A 25,317-nucleotide genomic window follows, 5' to 3' on the forward strand; every position below is an offset into this window, starting at 1 on the left:
ACTGAGCCTCACCACTTGCTCCTGGCACCCAGCCATCCTCTGGGCATCCTGCCACCCGAGTCCGTGGAGAGTCCCGCCCTGTTCCTGAAGGAACCCACCCCGTGCTCCAACATCCTGACCAGGTTCCCCAGAGCCCGAGCCCCGTGCGCTCTGCGTGGTGAGGGGACCTGCTGGTGCCCCCCCTCACGCTGTCCTCACAGTGCGCACAACCACCTGGCCTGACGTCGCCACCTTCACGCTGCCAGCACATCGGCATGTTGCCCACTGTATGTCCCTCTACTGAAAACGCCTCCTCTGACCCCAGAACTTCCAGGCTGAGGGCCTAACTCTCGCAAGGACAGGATGGCGTCTGCCTCAGGGTCGGCCCCTCCTGGGCACGCTGTGCACACCAAGCTCCTCAGTCCTAAGACCCCCCTGGGCCGAGCCCGCAGCCTGGAACGCGTCAGCTCCACACCCCCATCCTCCCAGGACGGCCGTGGCCACCACTGTGCGTTACGTGGCCAGCGTCTTCACTCTAACTTGGCTACGAGACTAAAACCATTCCTCACTGCTCTGACATGCTGAAGAGCTCATCTGAGGGGAGGGGGAGGGGTGCTCAGGTGTCGCACTATTCTAGCTGTTTAAGCCTTCCACTGTTAGAGACCTGCGGTTACATGATGTACTTTATGCTCATAACTGGTATGGCTGGAGAATTAGTGTTGAATTTACAGCACCAGCAGAACAGGAAACGTGACGTACTTTATGCACGTCAATAAAGGAACGGTTCGTGTTGAGAATGGAAGTTGGAAGTCAAACACCCTTGTATTCCAAAATAGGCTCTCAAACATTTTGTAATTTTCATTTAAATTGTTAGGAGGCTCGAAGCTATTAGTTAACCTACCTTCCAGTACATTGTTTAATGCAGCACTGAGTAAATGACGCAAGTTGTCAGTGGGACACAGGCAGCTCCTCTGCTCACTGTGCACGGTCACGGCCGGTGCGCACCTGCTGGCACCTCCAGGGACAGGGCCTCCTGATATGTGCCCTGCCCATCTGCTTCCTGCTGGACCCCAGTCAGTCTGTTCTTTATCACTGTCAGCCATGCCCTTACCCAGGACACAAGGGTGGCTGAATCTCAAATGCACAGAACTAATTCTAGGCTCCACCTTCAGTTTGGTTTGCAGCTAATGGAACAAACTTACTCGTAAGTCAGACCATGAGACTGCACGCCAGGTTTGCGGGTGAGTCATCTGGTGGGTGAGGAGGGGCTTGGTGGAAAAGGCAGTATAGAACTTGGGTGGGGTCACAGACAAGAATAACAGCCTGGTTCCACAGACTCAGGACACGGGACAGGCAGGAGAAAGTGAGGTCCCCAACTGGGCTGCCCCGGAGCTGGGGGGCTTCCACGCCAGCCACCGTCATCTGCAGGGCGGAAGGGGGCACGGGGAGCAGGGAGCTCTGGACGCACCTGGGAGATGTGCGTCTTTAAGTCACAGGAGCCTCTGCATAGAAAACCAAACAGTGAGCACCTTCTGAGTTTTCTATCTGTTTACAGTTGTTCAGAGGAAAAGCAATTCGAAGGGAAGGGCATTTAAAAGTGTCCTCTAATCTCAAAACACTGCATGTGGGAAAGGAAACAAGACTGAGGCCTGGAGAGAGGTTACACTCTAGAACATCACACAAAACACAGGTTACTCGGGGAGGCCTAAGAAAGGCAGTGGTAAAGTAACTTACTTAGGCCAATCCCCGAGATAACCCATAGCCTGGTTAGAAATACTGCAATTTAAATTGGTTCAGTGTTAACCTCTCCCTTAATTATAAGGAAACAGAAATTTCATCATCTATAAATGTCAAAATCATCAAAATTTTAGAGAAGAAACTGGTATTTTGGAAAAAGAAGGTATTTAAGATGAAACACATAATATGTATCTATGGACATAAATACTTTTTAACATTTTTAAAAACTTTACCTTACTAATGACTAAGGTCTGTGGAGAGTTCTATGAGTATTTCCTGAGAACCTACATTTGCACAGTCGTTTTCAATCAACTTTCTCAGGAGGAAGCCAGGCATGCACCCTCCGAGCACAGCATCGTCTCAGCCGGTCTTCGTACAGTGTCCGTTTCCTCCCCCACCCTTTAGGACAAAGTCCCTGTGCTCCTCCTCTCCGAGTAACAATCTCCCTTATTTCTCGGGAAATAAGAGAATTAAGTGCTTATTGGTGCCCATCTTCAAGCCGGTGGAGCTATGGTTCATCCCGACGTCCCGGGGAGGGGCCTACTCACCGAACCACGCCTGCTGGTCTCCTTGAACTTCTATGGCTAAGCCGAAGTCTGCCAGTTTCACAGCCGCTCCTTTGGACTTGCTGGCTAACAGCAAGTTCTCGGGCTTTGTTTAGAAAGGAGAGAGGAGACTGAAGTGAGAACCTATTTTACGTGACTCTTTAAAGGCAACAGTTTGGGCTCAGGGGAGGAGGCATTCCCTGTCCTGCCCGGAGAAGCCACTCCTGGCCCCAGGGGAGGCGTGGTGAGGTGACGAGCCGCTGCAACGTGCAGGTTCAGACGGGCACGGAGGCCAAGGAAGAGCAAACCGACGGCACCTGTCGGGAGCCGCTCTCACGCTTCCCTGGGCCACCTGAGGCCCAGACGTGGCCACAGACTATGGCTTAGAAGCCTAGCAGAGCACAGACACTTGCAGCAGAAGGAAATCTGGCAAAATGATAAGAGCTGGACCAATTTACAGACATTTGGCAAACGAAACTGTGGAACTTCAAGAGATTGGACCCAAATTTAGTGATTTTGATTCCTCAATGTTTCCAAACAATCTCTGTACGAATTTTAGAGCCTTAATCTGAATTATGTATTAAAATCGCTGTCTTTAAGAATCCATTTATTCTTACAGGCAGGAAGAGTGTGCTATTTGCCAAATGTTAGTCAGCTTGTTTTCTTCATAAGCCAGCTCTTTGAAACGTAATTTGCATGTCTTCGGAGTGTGACTCAAAGCATTACTTATACATTTACTTTCACATCTTGAAATCCCATGAGAAAGATGAATCTTTATTTCTTGGGTATTTAGCACCACTCAAGGGCTAGTAACTCAGTGCTGGAATAAGGCTGTTTCTATCCCACTGCTTCCAATCACAGCATCGAGACACAGGGGCACTTAGACAAGGAGCAGCAGGCCCCAGCCCTGGACTTCCCTAGATGTCCCTGTGGGTTTTGAGAAGCGGTCAGGAAAGGCGGCTGATCCATGCGCTCAGTGAAGCCTATCATTCCCAGGAGCTGGAAAGGCATGGCTGGGCTGCACACTGCACATCTGTCCGTTTACCTTGGCATAAGACCCAGGAAATTTAGAGGTGTGTCTCAGAGTGAAAAAAGTTGGGAAACAGTGGACTATACAAGAGCCAAAAACAATTTTCTGAAAATCAGTAAGTCAAATTGGTTTTGTTTATATACTGACAGATAATTTCATATTTTTTCATAAAATTGGCAACTTTCTTACTGAATTAGTCAATTCTGCTGGTTGTTTTGACCTTGTATAAACACAGCCCAAACCAATTATTTAATTGATTAATTAAGGGAGCCACACAAATTAGCAAAAGACTCATAACCAGAACTTGCAAAAATGAGGTTCAGTCTAGAGTGAACTCTGACCGGGTGCCCAATGTCTTCAGACTGCCACTGTCCCTGCCACCCAACCAGCACTGTGGGGACAAGCGGTCACTTCGAGGAAACCCCTGTGGTGCGTCAGGGCTGAAATGGTTTGGAATGACCTCAACACTAAACACACAACCACTTAATCTGGATGCTGCGATGAAGATGCCCCCGGACTGAAAGGTCCCCACGCTGGAATAACTGCTGGTGAAACCTAACGCTCAGAATTACCTGAATTCTGGTTATCTATCAGTACAGTATAGTATCTAACCCTGTGATGTTGTTATTTGATATGTTATTTTCACAAGTAAAACCTATGGCCCACAGTACTCATGAATGTTCTAATGTCATCAAGAAGTTATTTCCAGTGATTAGCTTACGGGATAAAGGCCTTGGAGAAACCACATTAAACAGTGACAATAGTTTATTTCTTTGTAACCTTCCGATAAAAAGCACGAGGTGTAGAGATTTGTGTTGACACACGTCGTGCTGACTTGTCGCCGCAGACTCACCTCAGGAAAACCGTGCGGTCCCTGGAAATGGTGATCGTTTTTGGTCTGTTAAGTGGCAGTGAAATTAAGCCAAGCAAATGCAGTGTCATTGTGAATAAACTTTAAAAAATCAATGTGCTTTTATTCTCATCACTTAATCATAATGCTAGGGAAGGACTGTGAGCTTTATGCCCTAAAGCAGCAGGTCTCCTCCAACCAAGACGACATGGACCCCCCGAGGCTTCATCACGGAGGCCTCTGAGTGAGGTGAACGTTCCCACCAGGGCAGGACCTGGGGCTCCCTGCATGGCCGTGAGCCACTGGACATCACAGATCCGTGAGCATCGGGCTCCACCTTCACCCAGGACGACCGCTCAGCTGCAGTCAGACAGGGAAAGGTGGGGCAACTTCAAGGTTGGGTGTAGATTTAAGAGTTAACAGCACTGAAATGGCTTCATGTCCATGTATGTCTCTTAGGCAAAGCTAAAATGCAGAATTAGAAAATGCAACCTGAAAAATTACAATGATTACTGACTTTATTAAACGATCATTTGCTTTATAAAGTGTTTCATCGCAAGACTGCTTCAATGAAACACTGGAAGTATCACACACATTTGATTTACACATATTGCTTTGGGTGCATCAGTTTGAATAACCCTGCTACCATGTCCTACCATTCACATAGCCTCCACCTTAAGAATATATTGTGCTACCAAAGTTCCCTGGCAATGAGGTGATTCAAATTCTGAATGACTATAGAAAAGGTAATTTGTGGTTATAATGCCCCCCCCAAAAAAGCTGAGATAGTAAAATCTCTCAGCTTACCGGTGTCTGCTCCCTTAGAAAGGGTCCCCACTGCACTCTTATTTGTATTATTCCAGCCTTTTGATTTTCTAAAGCAAACGAGAAAGGTGAGCTCAGAAACACAGGTATTCCGGGGAGCTGTGGCTGAACGTGGGCACAGCACCATGAGAGAGACAGGTAATGTGATGACCCAGAAAGAGAGGCGACCTAGAGGTATGGCCTAGGCTCGACGTTATTAACACACAGACTCTTGGAGCTAATTAGTTCCTTCATCTCTCAAGTAAGTAGTGATTATGTCTCCTAACAGTGCATATATAACTGTAAGATCCCACAGGGTTTGTCACGGGACTCTGTCCTCTGCAATCACTAGGGCGACAGAGCACTAGTGATCAGTATGGCCCACCATGCAGTGGGCAATAGTGAGTGATCAGCTATGGCCCGCCATGCAGCAGGTGACAGTGCACTAGTGATCAGCTATGAGTGATCAGCCTACCACGCAGCGGGCTGTCTGTCTGCAGAGCACTGAGCGTCTGTGATGAAACTCCTTAACTCGGAGAGCGTCTGCATTCCTACACTAAGTGCACTCTATCATGTTAACCTGTATATACTGAGATCATCTCCCACTTCTTCAATGCGATCACTTTTTGGGTTGAATTTTAAACAGATTCTATAGAGCGGATCACACCCTGGCTACTCCCCACCCCGCTGCTTCCTCAGGATGCAGGGTTTCCATGGTGCCCGGTCTCAGTGTTGACATCATGAAGAGCACGTCAGCAGGATAGAGCAGCACCTGCTGGCAAGTTTGATGGTCACAGCAGTCACTTCTCTCACTACAGTCCCAGACTTTCTTGAAACTGGTGTGTCAAAGCACCAAGGCAAGCTGCTGGAATCACTGGAAGAGACTGGGAGATTAAACAGCTAAAGCCCTCAGTTTTCACGTGAGGGAGAAAGTCCAGAAAAGATGAAGCCCAGGATGATCCTGCGTTCCTGGCTCTTCTTTCAAAGGTGCGATGCTGAGCAGGCTCCTCTGACAGCCTAAACACAGTTCATTTTCAACAGGCAGCCCAGGAAGAATATTCACCATCCATATTCAAGTAAAATAAGGGGAAGCTAATGAAAGACCTAGTTTTGCTCTTGCTTCTCACAAACCTCATACAACAGGATTTCATTCAGGACTCTGGGGAACAGCGGGCTCACCTTTCGCGTTGGTCACATCCTAGACCTGACAGCACGTGTACGGTAACTGTCACGCAACAGCGCACACGCTGTGGATACATATGCGCAGAATTGTTAGTTCACTGGTTTATGTTTTTTCTCTATGAGTAATATAAAAACAAGTTATTAGCTCCATTATTCCACATTATTAATTCTCACACACCATCAGATGTTAGTTTTTAGGAAGTGAGCCTGTCTTTTCAGATGCCTTTCCTCTATTGAGAGCCTCGACATTTCAACACGGCGTGAGCCACACTATGCTCAGTATTGTCAGTCACCGTCCATTTGCCAAGAAGGTGTGAACACAGCACCTAGAATTCACCAAGTGAAGTTTTGCAGGAATGGAAAGCTTGAGCAGAACTTCACCCAGGCACACAGTACAGAATCTTCTGTGCGTGTGGCACACATGATTCTTGGCTTCCTCCATGCACGTGGCACATGATTCTTGGGTTCTTCCGTGCACGTGGCACATGGCACACACAGTTCTTGGGTTCTTCTGTGGCACAGGTGATTCTTGGGTTCTTCCGTGCACATGGCACGTGGCGGATGGTTCTTGCATGCACGTGGCACACATGGTTCTTGGGTTCTTCTGTGGCACAGGTGATTCTTGGGTTCTTCCGTGCGTGTGGCACGATTCTTAGGTTCTCTTCTATGCATGTGGCACATGATTCTTGGGTTCTTCCATGCACATGGCACACAATTTTTGTTTTCATCTTTCCAGGGAATGGGTGCCTGCATTTGTGTACTTGGCACAGGGAGTTTCCAGCTGATGCACGTGCCATCAGCATGAGGTCAGGAGGGTCTGTTTCCATCACCAGGCACACATGGACTCACTTGCCAACTGCTCACAAAAACTGTGTCCTTCAGGCACTCAAACAAGAACATGTCTGAGTCGACATTCCTTTATTTCTTGTGACATCAAAGTTGTCACTTCCCACCACAGCCTCTCTCTGACCAGTGCTGGTTGCAGTGCTTGTCTGAGGTATGGCCTTCTTTCTGGGCAGGAGGGAAGTGCCCACTTTCCACGTAGTTTTAAGCGACTTCAATCCCGTGGCCCACAGGCCCTACGCACAGAGGTTTGTTCTTGATCTGCACTATAATTCACGCCCACAGCTCAGACGGGGCCTTTGAAGGTGTAGAAATGTTTCACGTTTGTTTGTTCTTTCCTGTTTGTATCTGAATGTCCAATCATCAGCTCACAGATTTCCAACATGAGTCACAGAAAACATGAGCCCCCTTAAGTCACAGAAAACATTCAGGAGACAGCTGAAATTGGTGGGGAGTTCAGTACTTTCTTCAGTTAAATCATTTAAAAATGTTCTTCATTGATGGAAAGCAGCTGTTTCTAATGACATTTCTGTGGTTTTTAACTTTTTAATGAACTTCACATAGGACACATGATAACTTGTATATAAAGAACTTGGTAAAAAAACTTGCTTAATGTAAATATAAACAGCACAATTAGTATAGACCCATCAATATATTTTTGATAATTTTTCATGTATGGCAAAAGTTAAAGTGGCAAACTGGTATTCTGGTATTAAAAAAAAAAAAATATCAAAGTTTTGAGTTAATGTGGGAATATAGGTTTTTAGACTTTCTTAAAAGACTTTGTTAAAATTTTCTTGACATCGTTGTTTGCTCTAACTTTGCACTCTTTGATAAAAATGTTTTAGGAAATGTGTGTAATCAAATTTCGTAGTTACAGCCTCTGTTAACACAGACAGTATATGCTTTAAAGCTTCATGTACACCTGTTTGACTAAACTTGTGGAAGTATCATGTGCTAAGTTCTCTTTGCCTTTCTGTGTTCATTTACAGCTAAACTGACCTTTGTTATTAAAGCATATGCATATATGGGGGGGCGGGAGCTGGGGCAGGCAGTGTGGCTCTCGTATTCTCTTTACCAAACATCACTCCACTGTCCTGGGAGTGCAGAGGCTGACTTGGTGGAAGATCATTCGCATGGGTGGCAGGCAGAGCCTCCCGGAGAGGGGGCCGCAAAGGGCAGGTGCCTCCAGGATTGTTCTGGGAATAAGGCTGTTAATCTTTCCATGACGATGGGCAGTTCTTGGTAAAGGAGAACTGACCACATTCCAAGGGTAATTCCCGTGTCCTGGGCGTACAACTCCCTGGCCAGGTTAGAAAGTGCATTTTGTTTCAATTCACTTCATTTCCTGCTCCTCAGTGCTGGAGGACCTGTGCCCCACTCCTCATAAACACTCTATTTGTTGTTTAACGCTCACCCGAGGATATTTTTCCAGGGCTTTTCAGAGAGAGTGGAAGTGGGGGGAAGAGAGAGACACTGATGAGAGACACACATCGACTGGTTGCCTCCGGCTCCATGCCCACCAGGGCCGGGGACTGAGCCTGCAACTGAGGTATGTGCCCTTGGCTGGAACCAAACCCGGGATGACACTCTACCACTGAGCCAAACCGGCCAGGGCAACAGTCTATTCTTTAAAAAAAAAAGTTTTTAATGATTTCAGAGAGAGGAAGGGAGAGGGAAAGAGAGACAGAAACATCAACGAGAGAGAGAGTCATCGACTGGCTGCCTCCTGCACGCCCCACACTGGGGATGGAGCCCGCAGCCCGGGCACGCGCCCTGGCTGAGAGTGGACTGCGACCTCTGGTTCATGGGCTGATGCTCAATCACTGAACCACGCTGGCAGGGCAAACAGTCTATTTTTAAGCGCTCCAAACCGACTGTCTTCTTAAACAGGGCAAGTGCATTTCCTTCTCTGAGCATCATTTTCCAAAGGCTGTGGCCAGCACCACCGTACTGATCCCTACACAGGGAGCTTTCCCTTCACACAGCAGCCTACTCCCAAACCACGTTTCTCCCCTACTCTACGTTAAATCTCAGATATGCCCCATTCTCTTGTTCCCAGTGACGCTGACTGGGCACAGTCCTGGAAGATCCATTGATGAGACTTAAAACAATCCTGAGTCACTAAACTGAGAACCATCTCCCCTGTAACCCTTACCGTTGCCGGCAGATTATTTCCCATTATCGTTTGACCTCGTCTTTGGTCTCTATGGAGGTTTTCAGTTCACTGAACTGAAGTGAGAAGTAGCAGTGGCCCCGCAACCAGACGGAGTGGGCCCAAACTTACGGCACTAGCTGTGTGGCCCTGAAGAGGCCGTCACTCGGTCACTGCGTCCCCGAGTGCCTTGCGCACAAGGTGCAGGTGGCTGCTGGATAAGGGCAGACATTACCACTTTTGTTATTAAGGTCCTGCTCTGCTTAATCCACCCCCCCAAAGGCCAGTGTCTCCTGAACGCTAGTGCGCTGAAGACGTCACCACGGCTAACCCAGCACCACGTGGGCCTCCATCGCTGGCGTGTCTGCTCGTGCTTGGGACGCTGCCTGGTGCGCTGCGACAGGCACCCTTTGCTCTAATTCCCACCACGGGCACCTGTTCCTCCTGCTTGCTGCTGGGATGTCCTCCAACTGCCCCGCTGTGCTCAGCCTTGACTCTGGCCCTGATGGCTCTGCACCAAGTGGTGCCACTGTCCAGCAGCCCCTGTGCGTGCCCTTCAGGCTGTTGGTGTCCAACGCACACATTCACCTTCTTTATTCGATCTTCAGGAGCGTACGTGACAGCCTACTCAGGGTCGCATTTGCTAGCACTGCTTTCTTGCCCAAGGAGGAGTCTCGCGCGTCCCCAAGGTGGGTCAGCTGCGGCTTCGGGTCCTGCGGGCACACACCCGCTCTGCAGCCGTGCTCTCAGAGGGGCTCACAGGTAAAGCACACAGCACTCATGCCATCAGTGCCTTTGATGATGAAAACAACACTCCCAGCTTTTCTCTAACTGACATGGACATGAAACTGGGCTCACCACCTGCATTGTCCCTGAACTAACACAGGAATCAGGGCATGGAAACAAAAATATATAGCCTGAGAACAGCAAGGGCAGTATTCTGTTTACAGCCAGGTAAAAAGAAATCTCAGCTGTCGGTCTTGCGCACTGCCAGGTATTGGTAAAATGCTATTACAAACAGCACGTGTACCAGGCAGGGGTGAGAGATGTGGAGCAGGCCACGCGTCCACAGCCCCAGTGCTCCCGGCAAGCTCCCGAAACAAGCATGTAGAATGGACTGAGCTGGTCCGCCCAGTCGGGGCCTGACAGAACCCAGAACGAGCTCCCCCAGAAGTTCACCTCCATCCCTCCTTATGTCAGAGAAGAGTGGAGCAGAATCCTTCCCCTGAAAAACAGGCGCTGGGTGATGCTGCAGCTTAGGCCTCTTGGCAGTAAGCCTCCCTGACGTCCCCTGCCTGTTTTTTAATTAGTGACTTTAGCTCATCTGTCGGAAAATATCCTTTGCCTCACAGCTCACATGCTAGGCCCACTGCCAACTCCGATTCCAGTCCCGGCTGTGATGGGCTCAGCTGAGCTTGGACCCTGACGAACGTGCAAATCATGACCCCAGAAAATACAGAACGAGAGTCATGGAGAGAATTTACTTTCCATCCTTGGCTCTCGGACTACACTCACAATTACATAACACGGAGTAAAATATTTCAAATGGTAATCCGATGCAGCAGCACAAAACCGTGCACGCCCGTGTTTGCTTGAAAAGCAGGCCTGCGACATAACAAAAACGCTGTCTCTACATGGCATGGAAGGGATTTTTCAGGCGATCACCAAAGCAATGAATTTTCAAGGGAACGCACTGTTCTCCTTTATCAGGATGGGTACATCTGGCAAGTGCTAGCAGGTGCACAGTCCCATTGTGGGCCCAAAGGAAAACCCCACTAACCACACCTCTGCTTTTGACATCTGATGCTCTCAGACGGAAACTGAAGTTAAAGGAAGATTCCGGAACTAAGGCAATGCTTTGCTTATAAATCACATCTTCAAGTAACTCGCTGTGGATCTTTAGAGACATATTCTTCCAGGACACACTAAATGAAGGGCAACTACCGATCTACAGCCAATCATGACTAGAGAGGTCTGCAGTGACACCACCCAGGTCCCCACTGAACACACGGAGATGCCTGAGCCTCAGCCACCACGTCCAACGGCTGGGAAGGCCAAGGTTTCACACAAAGCATCACAGCTGCATGCGCAGGGCTCACGGGGCTCAAGCTCTTCTGCCCACTGTGGTTTTCTCTCACGTGAAGGCCCAGGCCTTCCTCCCCTGCTTCCCAGGAACCCGCAGTGAACCTGGAGTGCTGAGAAGCCTCCTTCTGTTCCCTTTCCAAATGATCTGACTTCTCGTCGTCAGTGGTGTGAGGAGCTGAGGGAAGTCCTAAAAGTATCAGTATGTGCGTATGTTCCATAAATATTACTGGATAATGACGTTTGTTTTACTTTTATTCACCTGATTTACAAAAGGCATTGTGTCACGGTCGTTAGGAGTGTAAAAAGCCAGGAAGCCTCAGTGTCCTTGGAATTCCTGTAGCTGATGTTTAGGGAGGAAGACTTCAAAGTCCAAAACAGGGCTCTTTAGCGCCCAGTCACATGGCCCAAAACCCACCTAGTAACCTCACCTCCATTCCCTTTGTAACACGGATAACCATTTCCGTAACACTAGGCGCACAGAGCACGGGAGTGCGTCCGCACTCCTCCAAGTCCCAGAGAGGCTCCTCTGTTCTGAGCCAGGGAATCACTTCTCTGAAGGAAACTGGACAGAAACCGCAGCCGGTGAGGGAACCTGTTTTGTCAGGAGTCGGAATGAGTGCCCACAGCTCTCCAGCCGAATCTGCCTTCAGGAAATAACTGGGGTGAACAGTGTCCTGGGCATCACTCACCTTCAGGGCCCAGAGGACCATGCCCATGTGGTGGCAACACAGGGCGGACTCCCGGAGCCGCCGCACGCGAGGACGGCATGCAGACGCCAGGGGCAATGCTACTCCCGAGCCACACCCTGGAGCCCAGGGGCCTTCCCGGACGGATGGGTGGACACATTGCTCCAGCAGAGTGACCACTGCCTTAGAACAAGCAGGATCCTGTCACATATAAGCCCAACTGTGGGCCTGCTCGTTCTAGAAAAATCCACCTTCAACATACATTATTTCATTCAGGAGCTCTCTTCCTATTCAAACACTTATAGGAAGTAAATTACAACACAAATAAAATGTTATAGCTGCTGTGCTCCAACCCACCAAAAATCTCTCCATTTCTCAGTATCGCCTGGGAGCTATCACATCAACAGTTGGGCACCACTAGGGTTCCATTAGGACACCTGATGGATTTGGGGGAATCTCTAGCTCTGCTGCTCTGTCTACTGCCCTGATCCCCTCCGCTGAGAGCTGTGGACTCCAGGGGAGCAATGTGCCACAAGCTTTTCTGCCACGGCCACTGCGGCCGCAGGACAGAAGTGGTGTTTAGTCCACAGGCGACATACATCACAGGCCAGTTTCCGGCTGCGATCTCTAGGCAAATGCTGGACGTTAGGGAAGGCCTGCCCGCAAACCGCCTCCCGGCTCACACAGAGGGGTGTCCAGCCCTCCCTGTGCTGTGTGTACAGCCTGCAGACTGGCAGCTGGCGACGGCATGGGAACCGCTTCCAGGGCCGCCCTCTGCCCTTGCCCAGAAACCACCCACACGCCACACACTGACCTTCAGGTCCCTGTGAACTATGCCGTTCAGGTGACAGTGGTTCACACTCTCTAGGATCTGCTGTATGCAGTGGCTGCAGAGACACAAGGGCAGAAGCAGGTATTTAGTCCACAGGCGGCATACGTCGCAGGCTGCTGTGAGCGGCGATCGCTCGAGCGCAGGTCCCGAGAGTTCCAACAGAACACACACACGACAGTCTTCACCGCTTGTTTTTTTTTAGCTTTACACCAAAATTAAATAATGCTGAATAAAGCTAATTCTGGTTCTAACAAAATGACATCCTACACAGAATTTGTGACATGTTCAGAAAAAACAATTTGAGCTCTTCTGTTCATCGCAAGTCTACAAATTAAATCACTGGTTCGCAGAAGCCGAGGTCTCCACGTCCAGGGAGGAAATGTGTGCCTTTCTCCACTACGTCCCGGGAAAACTCTTCAGAGACAGAACTGTTTATAACCTGGGGTCACGATTAAGCACAGAAACGGAAGAGATGGCAGGTGAGACAGGGTCAGACACGGGGACACTACCCTCTGACTCAGAAATGCTGTCCCGTGTGCAACATGTTGGAAAACAAATGAGGGTTCCCAGTAACGGGAGGACTAAAAGTCCACCCATGATGTGAATCAAGCCCTACAGTCAGGCGACTCTGGGGAAGGGCTAAGAGCTGACGGGAGTAAATAAAACACAAACCCCTGGGCACAGGTGACTGCTGAACACGGTTCCACGCAGGTTTGCTCATTACCTGTCAGGACGCGCGGTTTGGCCCACTGAAGGCAAACAGACTGCTAATTCCAGTAGAGGTTGGAAGCTATGGGGTTCCTGTCACCCAACAGACAGTGACGTGGGCCACCCGCCGGAGCAGTGTGTCTGAGCTCCTGTGTGGCTCAAAGGCAGGCCCCCCCGCAGCCGCTCACTCAGACGAGCGGACAGCTCAGCGCGGACACGCTCCTGCTCTATCACAGTGGCGGCAGGCCGCCGGGTCGGAGGCGTCCCCCCCGGAGCCCCGGGGACCCACCGCAAGCCCTCGCCCGTTTCACTGCAGCATCTGAGCGTTGGTAACTGCTTTTCTAAGTCATGTGACCTTTTTCCTTCCATAAAAATGTTCGCTTTTACTACTTTTTTAGGAAATTCACTTTGTCTTCTCAAACCATGGGTATGGGCTACCAGGCCTAACGAGTGACAGAAAGTAGCAGAGTAAACGGTTCACACTAGACAAGCCGCCCGCTGTCACTGCCGAGAACGGGCCGGATCCTGAACTGCTCGAGGAGCTGGAGACAGACTCGGGCAAATTCTTTGCAGAATATGCTCTTTATGCTTGCAGTTGGGAAAAGAATGTTTTTCTCCTTGATTTTGTGTGGGACTACCCCAAAAATAGTCTGTGAACCCAGAACTTCCGACAAGCACGCGTTGGAATAACCAACCCGCAGGGTCCACCCTGCTGTCTGTGGGCCTTCAGTAGTACAGACCAGCTCGTCTCTAACTGCAACCCAGATTTCCCAACTGTAGTAACAGCCTGTTTACATAACTTTGGAAAGCATGATAAATAAAATTGCCTAACTTGTTCACGACCTCGATTAAAACTATTACTCTCTTAGCGAGGGTGCAGAGGTCCCAGTGAAGGCTGCTCTGGAGCCCCTCAGGGGCCTCGGGTGAGGGTCTGGATAACTGGGCTGGTGGGTTCGCTCATCAGGGAAGGACAGACAGAACTCTCTCTGGCTCTGGCAGAGTGCAGCCGTGCACAGATAAGACCTGCAGAACACCATGCACAGTGGTGTATTGAGGACACTACCTAGGAAATCACAGGGAGCTGTGCAGGCCCAGCTGCTCTGGGAGACAGGGGCCACTGCAGGCTGGGGCCCGGCACGGGGCTGGACCAGCCTGAGGGAGCCTGACAGCATCCCGGACAATGGGCAACTGAGCAACCGGTAGCCGACTCTCAGAGTCTCATTTACATTGCTCGCAGTGCGCCCTGGCTTCCGGCCAGGCTGCTGGGAGGAGCTGCCAGCTGGGGACGTGCACAGGATGCCGAGGGGCATTAGCACCCCTGGCCTGAGCAAGCAGATCGGCTGATTGCTCCCTACGTCACCTTTGTGCAGCCTGGGAACTTTCAAGGGAGAGGAAATGGTAGACACTTTTAACTTCGGTACAGATTTTTACCAGTTGACAAGGCTGGAAAATCCTCTTGAATATTCTGAAATACCTGAATAAATATTTTTCAAGCGAGGGTTCCAAGGGCTGCAGAGACATTTCTAGCTAATCATGCTTCAGAGCGACACGGGCTTCTGGCCTCTCTCTGTGTGGGCTGCTTAGAGGGCCTGCCGGGTGCTCAGGACCTGCTCCCCAATTGTGGCCACTGGCCACTTGACATGTGGCTGGTGGGACCAAAGAACTGAACTTTTATTTCGATTTACTTAAAAGACACAAAAATTGAAGAGCCCTATGTGACCAGTGGAGTACTGGGCAGCCTGGGATCCAAGGACTAGAGGATGTCACCTTTGATCCCTCACATTTGCTAAAAAAGTATATTTATTTCTTTAGCAGAAGTCATGCCAGTTAGGCTTTAAAAAAATGATAAATATTTACTCTAACTATGGACACCAAATAGAGTAAAGTTTAGACCACATTCACAGATATTTTTTCCCCCCAAAGAATCCTCTTGGAAATACCACAAGGAAAACTATCAATGACAAAGGTGTCACCAGGGGAAGTCTGGGCGGAGCCGTGAGTCCCAGATGGCTGGCGTTGACGTGGCTGCAGAGTGGGGGCAGGTGTGGTGGGGCTGGTCACTCACCTGGCGTCGGCCTCGCTGTAGTACTCTCTTGCCACAATGTCTTCAAACAGTTCACCTCCAGTAACCCTGAGGAAGGAGGAAAATTAGGGGTATACAGTGTTCACGTACAATTTTGTTTTCAGATTATTTTAAAAATTATTATAAAAAATAAAGTGCTGCCCTAGCCAGCCTGGCTCAGCAGTTGGCGTGTCGGCCCGAGGACTGAAGGGTCTCAGGTTTGATCCCGGTCAGGGGCACATACCTCAGTTGCAGGCTCAATCCCTGGCCCCAGTGGGGCGCATGTGGGAGGCAGCCAATCGAGGTCTCTCGCACATCGATGTGTCTTTCTCTCTCCCCCTTCCACTCTCTCTGAAAAGCTATGGGAAAAACATCCTCGGGTGAGGATTTAAAAAAAAATAGAAAATAAACTGTTTTAAAACACTGTACAAATTAGTTTCATAGTGTTCAGTCTATATAATCTAAACATTTCCTTTGTGCCACCAGATCCTGAAGACACAAACTTCTTTACACCATAAATATGTTCAGAGATTTATTCGCAGAAAATGGTTTCTATGAAACTCTCCCTTTCAGTTCTCCAAGTATTTAGTGAGGTCCAACGAGGTGTGTGGAGTTTAGGGCCCTTTCTCAGCACGTGTAGGAGACATGGGCCTGTCAAGGCTGCAGACGGGTTTGCAGTGGCCTCTCTCTGGAGGGCTCCCGTTGTCTGTGACGGACACGCCCTGTGGGCAGAGGAGGCCTCACAGAGCTGAGAGCCTGGCTGTCCTGACAGCACCCGGTTTCCTTATGCCCACGTATTTGCCAGGGAACGCAGACAGGGCTTTCAGCATTGTCCTGGGAGGTGGTGGTGGCCGTGGCCAGCCAGCGTGGACATGCGGCCTCTGAGTGAGGCCTCCCACCCCATCTAGATTCAGTGATTGCAGGAAGTTCACTCGCACTGTGGGTTTTGGGGGCCTCTCAATAGGCCAAGTGACTCTCTTTGGGAGTTGTTTCTTCTCCAGGTCCCACAGGTTACTGGGTCAGGGGCTAGAATTCCCCAAATTCTCTGGCTTAGGTTTTTTCTTTCCCCCTAAAATAATATGTTTTTAAATTTCAAAGTTATAGTTTTGTAATAAAATTTTAGAAATATGGACGTGCACCAAGTCCCCCCTCTTGGCCTCAGTTTCACTCCCTGGAAGGAACTAACTGTGTACATGTCCCTTCCGCTTCCTGTTCCTCTTGAAACGTTTCCAGTCTCCTCCTCGCAGACACGAGGAGAAACCGGACTCTCACAGCGGTGGGCGTGCGGTGCAGTGGCCGTCAGCACCCTGAGGTTTTCATTCGCCATGAAGTCACGGGCACGGCTCTTGCCACAAACCTTCTTCCCTGTCCAAGTAACAGAGATACCCGTGTGCTTGCATATTTCAGAGTATTTCTAGAAGACACGTTCTTAGAAGTAGGACTGCTAGGTTGAAGAGTGTCCACATTTAAAGCCTGGAGGCACATAATCTCCCCCTTTGCCAAGGGGCCACATCATTACTGATAATGGTTACTGTCAACAAACAAAATGCCAGCCCTAGCTGGTTAGAGTGCCGGCCCGAAGACTGAAGGGTCCCGGGTTTGATTCCTGCCAAGGGCACATACCTCCATCCCCTGGGTCAGGGCGGGTGCAGAAGGCAACCAATAGATGTGTCTCTCTTGCATGGATATTTCTCTCTCCCTCTCTCTCTCCCCTTTCCACTCTCTCTGAAAAAGCAATGAAAAAGTGTCCTCGGGTGAAGATTAAAAATACATACATATTAATCCCCCCCCCAAAAAAATGGCAATCTATTTGAAAGGAGTTACCTCATGTTACTATGGCCTCTTGGTATGAGTGAATGAACCCTTTCTCGTGTATTTACCAGCCACTGCTTCCTCGACTGTGGTCTGGTTGAAGTTCTGTGCACCATTCCCTGTCCCTGGGGTTTTAGCTCAGCAAATACCCAGACTGCATTCAGAGCTCAACAGTGACATCAATTCTTGTTATTCCCATAGGAAAGCTTGGGCTGCTGCTCTCGACCAGCACACCTCCTTCCCACCCCTCCCGGCAGCGCAGCAGGAACAGAGGTGTGCAATAAAAAGTCTATGTGGAAACTGAAGAGAACAAATTTGCATTAAGAAAAGATTTGAAAAGAATATCATACCTTGTTCTAAATAAAAATACCAAGAACCATACATTTTTAGAGCTTTTACCCAAAATGTAATTTATTCCAATTGCCTTATTTAGCTGGGGACACTAAGGCGCGGAGAAGACAGGGCACTTGAGGTCACAGAAATAGGCTGCACATCTGTAACAAGCAAATTTAAACCCTCGCTCACAGATCCTCACTGCACGCGTGCCGGAGCTGACTCCCAAGTTGAGACACTTTCAACACCATGCAGTCACTAAGGCTCCTTCAACCCTGCACCTGCACTGTAAGGAATTTATGAAGCGAAATATGCTCCAGATCTAGACAGGTTTTTTACAAAGGGCTTCATTGGACAAACTCACTGAGAACAACGTTTCTCTCTGCTGACGTCAAAGGAAACCACGAGGCCTATTTGCCAACCCTCTGACTCTGTTAGCTGTTAAATATGCGCTCACAAATGAACACTGTAAATGAAAACACGGATCCGGCCACCCACTCGCTCTCCACCAGTGGATGCGAGAATTCCAGAAGGTTCTCATTAGCCCCTTCCACCAGGGAGTCATCCGTGACCCAGGGTAGGACAAGTTGAAGACAACATAAACGTGGCATCTTAGACTCATGTCTCCGAGCTTCAGCAGCCAAGCGGTCTTTGTACAGTAACACTCACAGCTCCACAGACTCGGGCAGTGAGTGCCAGCATCTCCCCGCGTGCTCTCCTGGTTGGGCGGGCGTGTCCCCTGGGCTCTCTGGCACAGGCCACGCTGACTTCTCAGAGCTCTGGGGTCTGTGCCAGCGCTCACATGGCTCTGAGCCCAAGCACTGCCCTTTCCTTTCTCCACACATCTGGGTGACTCGGTCGACACCTTGCATCCAAGCTGAAGGAGGGTCTCTCCCTGTGCTCCCCTGCCCTCTACTGACTGGGGCTGGCGGGGGCTCTCCGCCCCACGTCTGCCTGCCGGTGGAGAGTTAGGCTGTGTGGTGTGGATTTTTCTTAGCATACCTGGCTCTCCTCCAAAGTTGAGGCAGGTGCCTTCGACCAGCGTTCAACCCGCCTCAACCGGGTCAGACATCATGGTCCATGAAAACACATCCGAGCTTTGCATCCTCCCAACAACGTGCCCATTCAAACTGACACTCAGCCCCCGAGTTCTGTCTCCTGTCACCCTTCCTCCCGGGCCCTGCTGCTACTGCTTCTGGGCCAGAGGGGACAAAGAAAGGGCCCCTCAGCGGGTTTCTCCACAGCCTGGTGCTGGTGAGAGTGGTCCGGATGGGTCAGCTCAGTGGTGCAAGAACAGAGAGGGCTTGAGAGCCGAGCCTCTGCTCCGATTCAGAGCTGTGTGTTTTCCAGCCGCATGCAGGCCCTCGAATGTACTTCTTTAAGCTACACCCCAGTCCTTACTGGTCCATGTTAATTTAAAAATAAAACCTCAGCTAGTTTTGCTTAGTTGGTAGCTACTGAGGGGTGGGGGCGGTTAGATTTGATGACGCGGTTTCAATGGGATACCATACACCAGAAGCTCCTCTTCTGCTTTTAAAGAAAGAGTTTTTCACAGAACGAGACAGAGGCCGGACAGCTGCTTAAATACAGTTCCGCTCCCTCCTCGCCCAGTGCAGACCCACAGCGGAAGGCGCCGTCTTACTTTCCAAAGCAAGGCAGTGTCGCCTCTCCACTGTGCTCCTTCAGACCAGATACGTGACCTTGGAGTTAAACTGTGTTCATTCAGGTTTCTTTCCCGTATTTGCCAGTTTGGAAGGCGGCGGCGAATGGCATCTTTGACCCTCAGTGAAGAGCCTTGTGCCCTGGGTTTGGTCCTTTAACATTCGGGCTATTCTGTGACGCCAAAGTCAACGAGGGCTGAGAACATGCACATAACTGAATATAAACAAACGTGGTCGTTCACAGCATGCTCATTAAATTGCTATAACACGGCAACACTTTAACCACACATGACGACAATAGGAGGGATTTAGGCCGGGTTCTGTATGACGTACACATTTTCTTAAACTGGCTATAACTCTCTCTCGTTAGACAAGAGTAAAAACTGATTAAAATGTAAAAATGATAAAGATTCCTTCCTCAGCTCTAACAGATCGATATGTTCTTTGTTGTGGTTAAGAGACAGGACTCAGAAGTAGGTCTATTGGGGCTCAAATTCAGGTGCTAAAACTTACTACTGGGAAGCTATAAGCAACGTAACTTCGAGAAGGCTCCTCCCTGAAAAGTGACGTCCTCGGGCTGTTACGAGGATTCAAGGAAACGATGCAGTCGAGGCACCGAGCCAGCCGCCGGCACGTGAGGCACCCGACGCAGGTGGACACCCCATCTGCAGGCGGGAGGCTGCTTCCCACCCTTTCTAAAAGGGGACCAGACGTAAAAACTCAGAGAAAGCAGAGGAAACGTGCTTTCCTCAAGAGGAGGACAATTTCACTAACAGGAGCTAGAATCACCCACTGTGACTCTATTTTCCTTTCTGTACTAAACGGCTGGTTTTCTAAGATGGAAGAGAAGAGAGGCCAGTGCAGGGCCAGACTCTCACTTAGAAGGGACCTGATGAACAACAAGCCCCAGGTGTCCAGAAGAAAACAGAGCTGACAGAAACAGCTCAGACTTCTGCAAACTCCATGTCTCTCTCCCACCACGAGAGCCCTGCATTCTAGGAATAAAGGAGGTGATGCTATAAAAAACCTGGGGTTTGCCTAAATTTGGGTAAAGAACATCAAACGTCACTGGGTAATTATCTAGTTCTCTGTATGAAAATTGACCTCATACTGGCTGTATTAAGTAAATGTATGGGGAACAAAGTCTGAGAAACCATTGGCAAGCTCAGCCAGGCCTCTGGGAAACTGGGAAGTCATCAGCATACAGAGCTCCCTCCTCCATAAGGACACAGGCTCCACGCAGGGCCCACACTCCATCCTCAGTGCTGGCATCTTGGCCGGTGTCGCTGCTGCAGCTCCTGAGGCTCGCACATGCCCAGGGCTTTCAGAGGGCCTATCTTCACACAAACCCTGAGCCCACAGCACTCACAGCTCCGTCTGACCTTGGTTCCAAAGCCCGGCACCTGGCTACAGGTAAGTGACAACACCTAAAGCACTAGGCTGTGCCCAGGAGGGCGGAATCACGTGACACGCGGGGCAGCTCGTTCTGGGTGGGGTTGTCCCCTGGGGAGCAGATGAGGTGGAGGAAATGTGGGTGCCGCCCTGCACGCAGCAGCGTAGCTTCACAGTGCAAAGCGCTGGGTCCTCGGTGTGCAGTCACGTGGCCACCACGTGTGACGAGACACAAAGCGTTTCTGTCACTAACTGGGGCTGTATCCCTCCTATGTGGCCTAGGAGCTTTCATTCAAAATCCTGGCCTCTAAGGAAAAACATGAAATCATATACACTGCTACCGACACTTGAGTGGCTGAGTTATACAAAAACCAGAAAATGAGCTACTTTTACTCACAGCCTCGTTCAGGCTGCTACTTAAATGCTGGAAGGACCACCTCTGCTCGGATTCCTGAGCGGCCAGGGCTGGTGAGGGGCTGCCATAGCAGATACAGCATTTACGGCTGAGTGTGGGGCGACGTCCGGATGGAGAGCAGGCTGGCTGATAAATATACACCGGCCACGGCCCTGGGGCAGGGGACAGGCAGGAGAGCTCAGGGGCCGTCCAAGGTGGCAGCTTTATTTAACCCGGCACTCACACTGGCACATACATCAGACGGCGGGCTTTCCCGGGGCAGAGGCAGTCTGTCCTCTGCACCTGCTCGGCCCCGCAGCCCAGTCCAATCCTGCCTTTAAAAGGTGGGGCTCACCAAGTGGCCTAGAGCAGGTCTCAGCTTTCATCAGGACTTCTAATTTTAAGCTGCCACATGCTAAGTTTTCTCAAGGCCCTCGAGTCTCACCTGGTCTGTTCAGAGGTCCCACTGGCGTTAGAGTTGCCCAGGCCCTGAATGTGGTCTGTACTGTCTAACACAGTCTGCTAGGCCCAGGGCAATGGGAGCTCATCAAGAATTTGAAGGAAAGGGTCTCACAAGCTTACTTATCTCACCTGGGCACTAGGCTAACTTGCAAAAACACTAATCTCTAGTGATACACTCTCCGTGGTCACAGAGGTCACCAGAGAGACAAGGCAGAGGTCCTACCTGAATGCTATGTCGCAGCTTTGTGGGTTCTACCTGACTCAGTCGTTCAGAAACGCCACTCTATCGGGGCCAATGCTGCCAGCAGGACCTACTTCCTGGGTCTTCACAACCAGAAAACCTACACTGTGCTTCCATACAACCTAACAACCACCGGCCGGACACCGAGACACGCATCCTGCCCAGCCCAACGCAATGCAGGCACCTCCCATGGTCAGCGCCAGGAGCCTGCGGCCATGGGCCTGGGCCAGGAGCAGCTGTGGCCTTTCAGAGAGGCCATCGCAATGTGTCTTCCAGGGCCTCTGGCTCTGGGTGTCCAGGAGAGGAAGGTGGAGAAACCTCCTGGGAATCACAGGTGGGGTCTTGGGGTCACTGCCAAAGCACCAGGGCCATGTGAGTCGTGGGGTGTGGGGTTCCCAGGCTCCCCCTTTACCCCAACAATGGAACAGAACACACAGGAGAGGAAGGCCGCCTCCTGACTCAGATGAAGGGGCAGAAAGCTCTTTGGCAAAGCAGGCTCCTCACTGTTCTCCGACTAGACGCAGCTCAGCGCTCGCACTGCACGCTCACTCTGCGTGGACTGAGCCACCAGGACAGCTCCTCCTCCAGAACATCACTCACCATCACCTGTAACGTCTCCCGAGCTCCAGGCACAAATCTTCAGGGTCTAAACAGTGCAGGTCCTAAGGTTCAAGGCTCCCGTTCACAGACCTGTGCTGCGGGTTTCACGCCTGGTGCCACGCTGCCCTCAGAAAGGCCCGTCATCACAGATGCTGGGCCAGGAAGCAAGAGCTGGTGGTGCTGCCCACCCATACCAGCGCTCCCTTTGTCCACGGAGAGAAGACAGGACTTCTCACTGCCCATGAGAATGCCCCACTTGGTCAACATTTCTGGAAAGGGCTGAATAGTTTTCAGATTCCAAAATAAAAGATTAAAACAGAAACAGACGCGGCTTTCTTTCCTCGGGCTCCAGGGAGGAATGTGACCCCTAGGACATCTCCCAGTCCACATATGCACTGCAGGCCTCAGGCCTGCCCCTTGAGGTTGAGGGAAGGGTGACCCCGCCCCAGTCTACAGCAGTAGGCCCCTAGGGAGATCAAAACCCCCGTTTGCTCGCTGGGTGAAAATAAATAACCCAATGTCTCTAAGACGTCAAGGTTGGTGGTGCATATAATTAATTACGCATCACAGCCATGAAGAAAAGCCGGAGCTTGAACTTAGTGCCTCAGAGCAACCACGTGTGAGAACCTCACATCCACCTTGATTCACAGGCCTGCCCACTTCACATTTCTTCAAAGGTGTGTTCATGACACCACAGTTTGCTCCAAGTAGATACGTGGCTAAACTGACTCTTAATTTTGGCTACAAATCAATTTCTATGGCTCTGAGCAGCTAATTAACTAGCACTTGACAGCTGGACCCACAAAGAGCCACCACTAGCTGTACCCAGAGAAGCAAGCAGACAAGAGGCCTACGACAGTCACGTCAGACTCTCCAAACTCCTTACAGGACAGTGCTGTTCTCTCCAGAGCTTCCTCGGTGCTCTCCCACAGCCGTACTGAATGCCGACGAAGTGCAGGCACGCTCCAGGCATGGGGTAATGTGAAAGAGGAGGGACGAGCCCTGTGTTATGGAGCTTCGTGCCAGCGGTGACACATAATCACCCAGATAAGTGCAGCTAACTCATGGTAGGCTAGGTGGTGACAGGTGTTGAGAAGGAAAGGAAAGGGGCAACGGAGGCGTGGGGAGAGGTGGCATGTGGTTCACTTTCGAGTTGGGTGCAAAGGGAGGGCCACCTTCAGAAGGTGACCTGTGGGCCAAGACAGAGGAGAGGCGGCAGGACTAGAGCACCGGGGCCAGGGAACAGTCTGCGAGGACACAGCGAGCTGGACGGGTGGAAGCGGGCCGCTCAGTGAGCTCAGGGCGTGTCTCCTCTCCACCGCCTGCTGGTCCCAGAAAGGGCGCCGTGCGCCTGCCCTGCAGCTGGGAGGACGCTCCACACACACCTCATGCAGCTTCCCCCAAACTCCTCTTTCAGGATCAGCTTTAGCTCAGGGATAAGGAAGGAAAGTGCTTTTGACTGGCCCTGCCTCCTCCTTCAGGCTCGTGGCCTCCGGTGCTCCCTTCTGCCTCCAACCTAACGGCTTTCCCCATAGAGGTGCCGTGTCTGGCACAGTCCTCTCTCCTCCGGGCACTGCAGGCAGGAGCAGGGACCTCTCCCCAGGAATCTCAGCACCAGCACCGGCTGCTCCCTGCCCGACGCTGGCTCACCGATGTCCCTCCCACCAGAGCTTGCTATGTCCGCACTACCCAGGCTGGGAGCTCCCCGTGGGCAGGGGCTGTAGCTTACTCCAGTATTTTATCTCCAGTATTCAGCAAAGTGTCTGGCATATAATTAGCACCCAGTCAGTATTCTACTCATCGGATGAACGTATCATAACAACTCTATTTACAGAGAACGTCTAAAGTACCAAAGCTTGGGGGAAACTGACGTGCAGGCCAAGGGCGGCACCTGCTGAGCTCGGCGATGCCAGCAGAAGTGGAAAGCCAGCCGGGACCTGGTCCAGGCAGGAGACGGATGGGTGAGAGCTCGGCAGAAACCATCACTCTGAGCAGGCTGCTGCTAAACGGAGCCCAGCGTCTTCGAAACTGTAGGGCTTCCACCGCGAGTGTCGCTGACAGTCCACAGACTGCTGTCTCTGAAATGACACACGATGCCCAGGACAGCAGCTCCAGCCTGTCCCAAGGAGAACCGCCGACCGGGAGCTGCATGGCGCTGCTTAGGAAGCAGCACTTCAGTAAACATCATGATTTCATATTTGACCTCCTGAGAAAACAAGGCTTTTAAAGCCTGTTGAACAAAAGAGGCAGTAAATCTCTGCAATGGCTCTGGGCGGACAGCTCCAGGGCAGCAAGACCACAAACACTCCCGCGGCTGGTTCGTGTCCTCAGAGCCACAGTGCCAGGCTCTGCTCATCTTAAAACAGGTCTTAAAAATGCACATTTCCAGCCGTTAGTCCTGGCCTCCATCTGGTCAATGCCTATGGCTTGTCTTTTTCTTTTTGGTCCTCACCTGAGAATATATTTTCATTGCTTTTCAGAGAGTGGGAGGAGGGGGGAGAGCGAACACCCATCGGTTGTCTGCTGCACACGCCCCTCCCACTGGGGGCGGGGGGGGGGGAAGCCTGCAACCGAGGTGTGTCCCCTTGGATGGAATCGAACCCGGGAACCTTCAGGACACAGGGAGGCGCTCTAACTACTGAGCCAAACCGACCGGGGCTGCTTGTTTTCTTAATTCCAAACTATTTAGGAGTTTTGAATTGAATTTCATAAAATTCAAGATTAAAAAAAACAACATTGTGAAGACTTCTGGTTTCTGGTTTGCTATGCAAGGAGTTTAAAAGTTGCCACTCTGTCCTAACAAGTGAAGAGCTGAACAAACTGAAAAATTAACAATTCTTCACAGATGAGGTCACAAGAAGACTGCTGCCCCCACACCAGAGCAGACAGGCTGAGACGCAGAGCCCCAGCTCGCCGGCGACAGG

The 25,317-nt window shown here is 50.7% G+C and overlaps 1 protein-coding gene across 4 annotated transcripts in view; it reads right to left on the reverse strand.

Annotated features, from left to right (window-relative positions):
* CAMK2D (calcium/calmodulin dependent protein kinase II delta) overlaps positions 1-25,317 on the reverse strand; it is a 156,456-nt gene that overhangs the window by 30,931 nt on the left and 100,208 nt on the right. For all 4 annotated transcript variants that reach the window (XM_087816211.1, XM_087816210.1, XM_087816212.1 and 1 more), the window contains exons 5-7: positions 15,502-15,567; positions 12,711-12,783; positions 2,265-2,367 (exon numbers count right to left, since the gene is read on the reverse strand). In XM_087816211.1, coding sequence (XP_087672337.1) covers positions 2,265-2,367; positions 12,711-12,783; positions 15,502-15,567 — 242 coding nt within the window. The remainder of the gene's footprint in view (positions 1-2,264; positions 2,368-12,710; positions 12,784-15,501; positions 15,568-25,317) is intronic.

Source organism: Miniopterus natalensis, chromosome 4 (assembly GCF_054644295.1).
Source record: "Miniopterus natalensis isolate mMinNat1 chromosome 4, mMinNat1.hap1, whole genome shotgun sequence".
NCBI classification, from domain to species: domain Eukaryota; kingdom Metazoa; phylum Chordata; class Mammalia; order Chiroptera; family Miniopteridae; genus Miniopterus; species Miniopterus natalensis.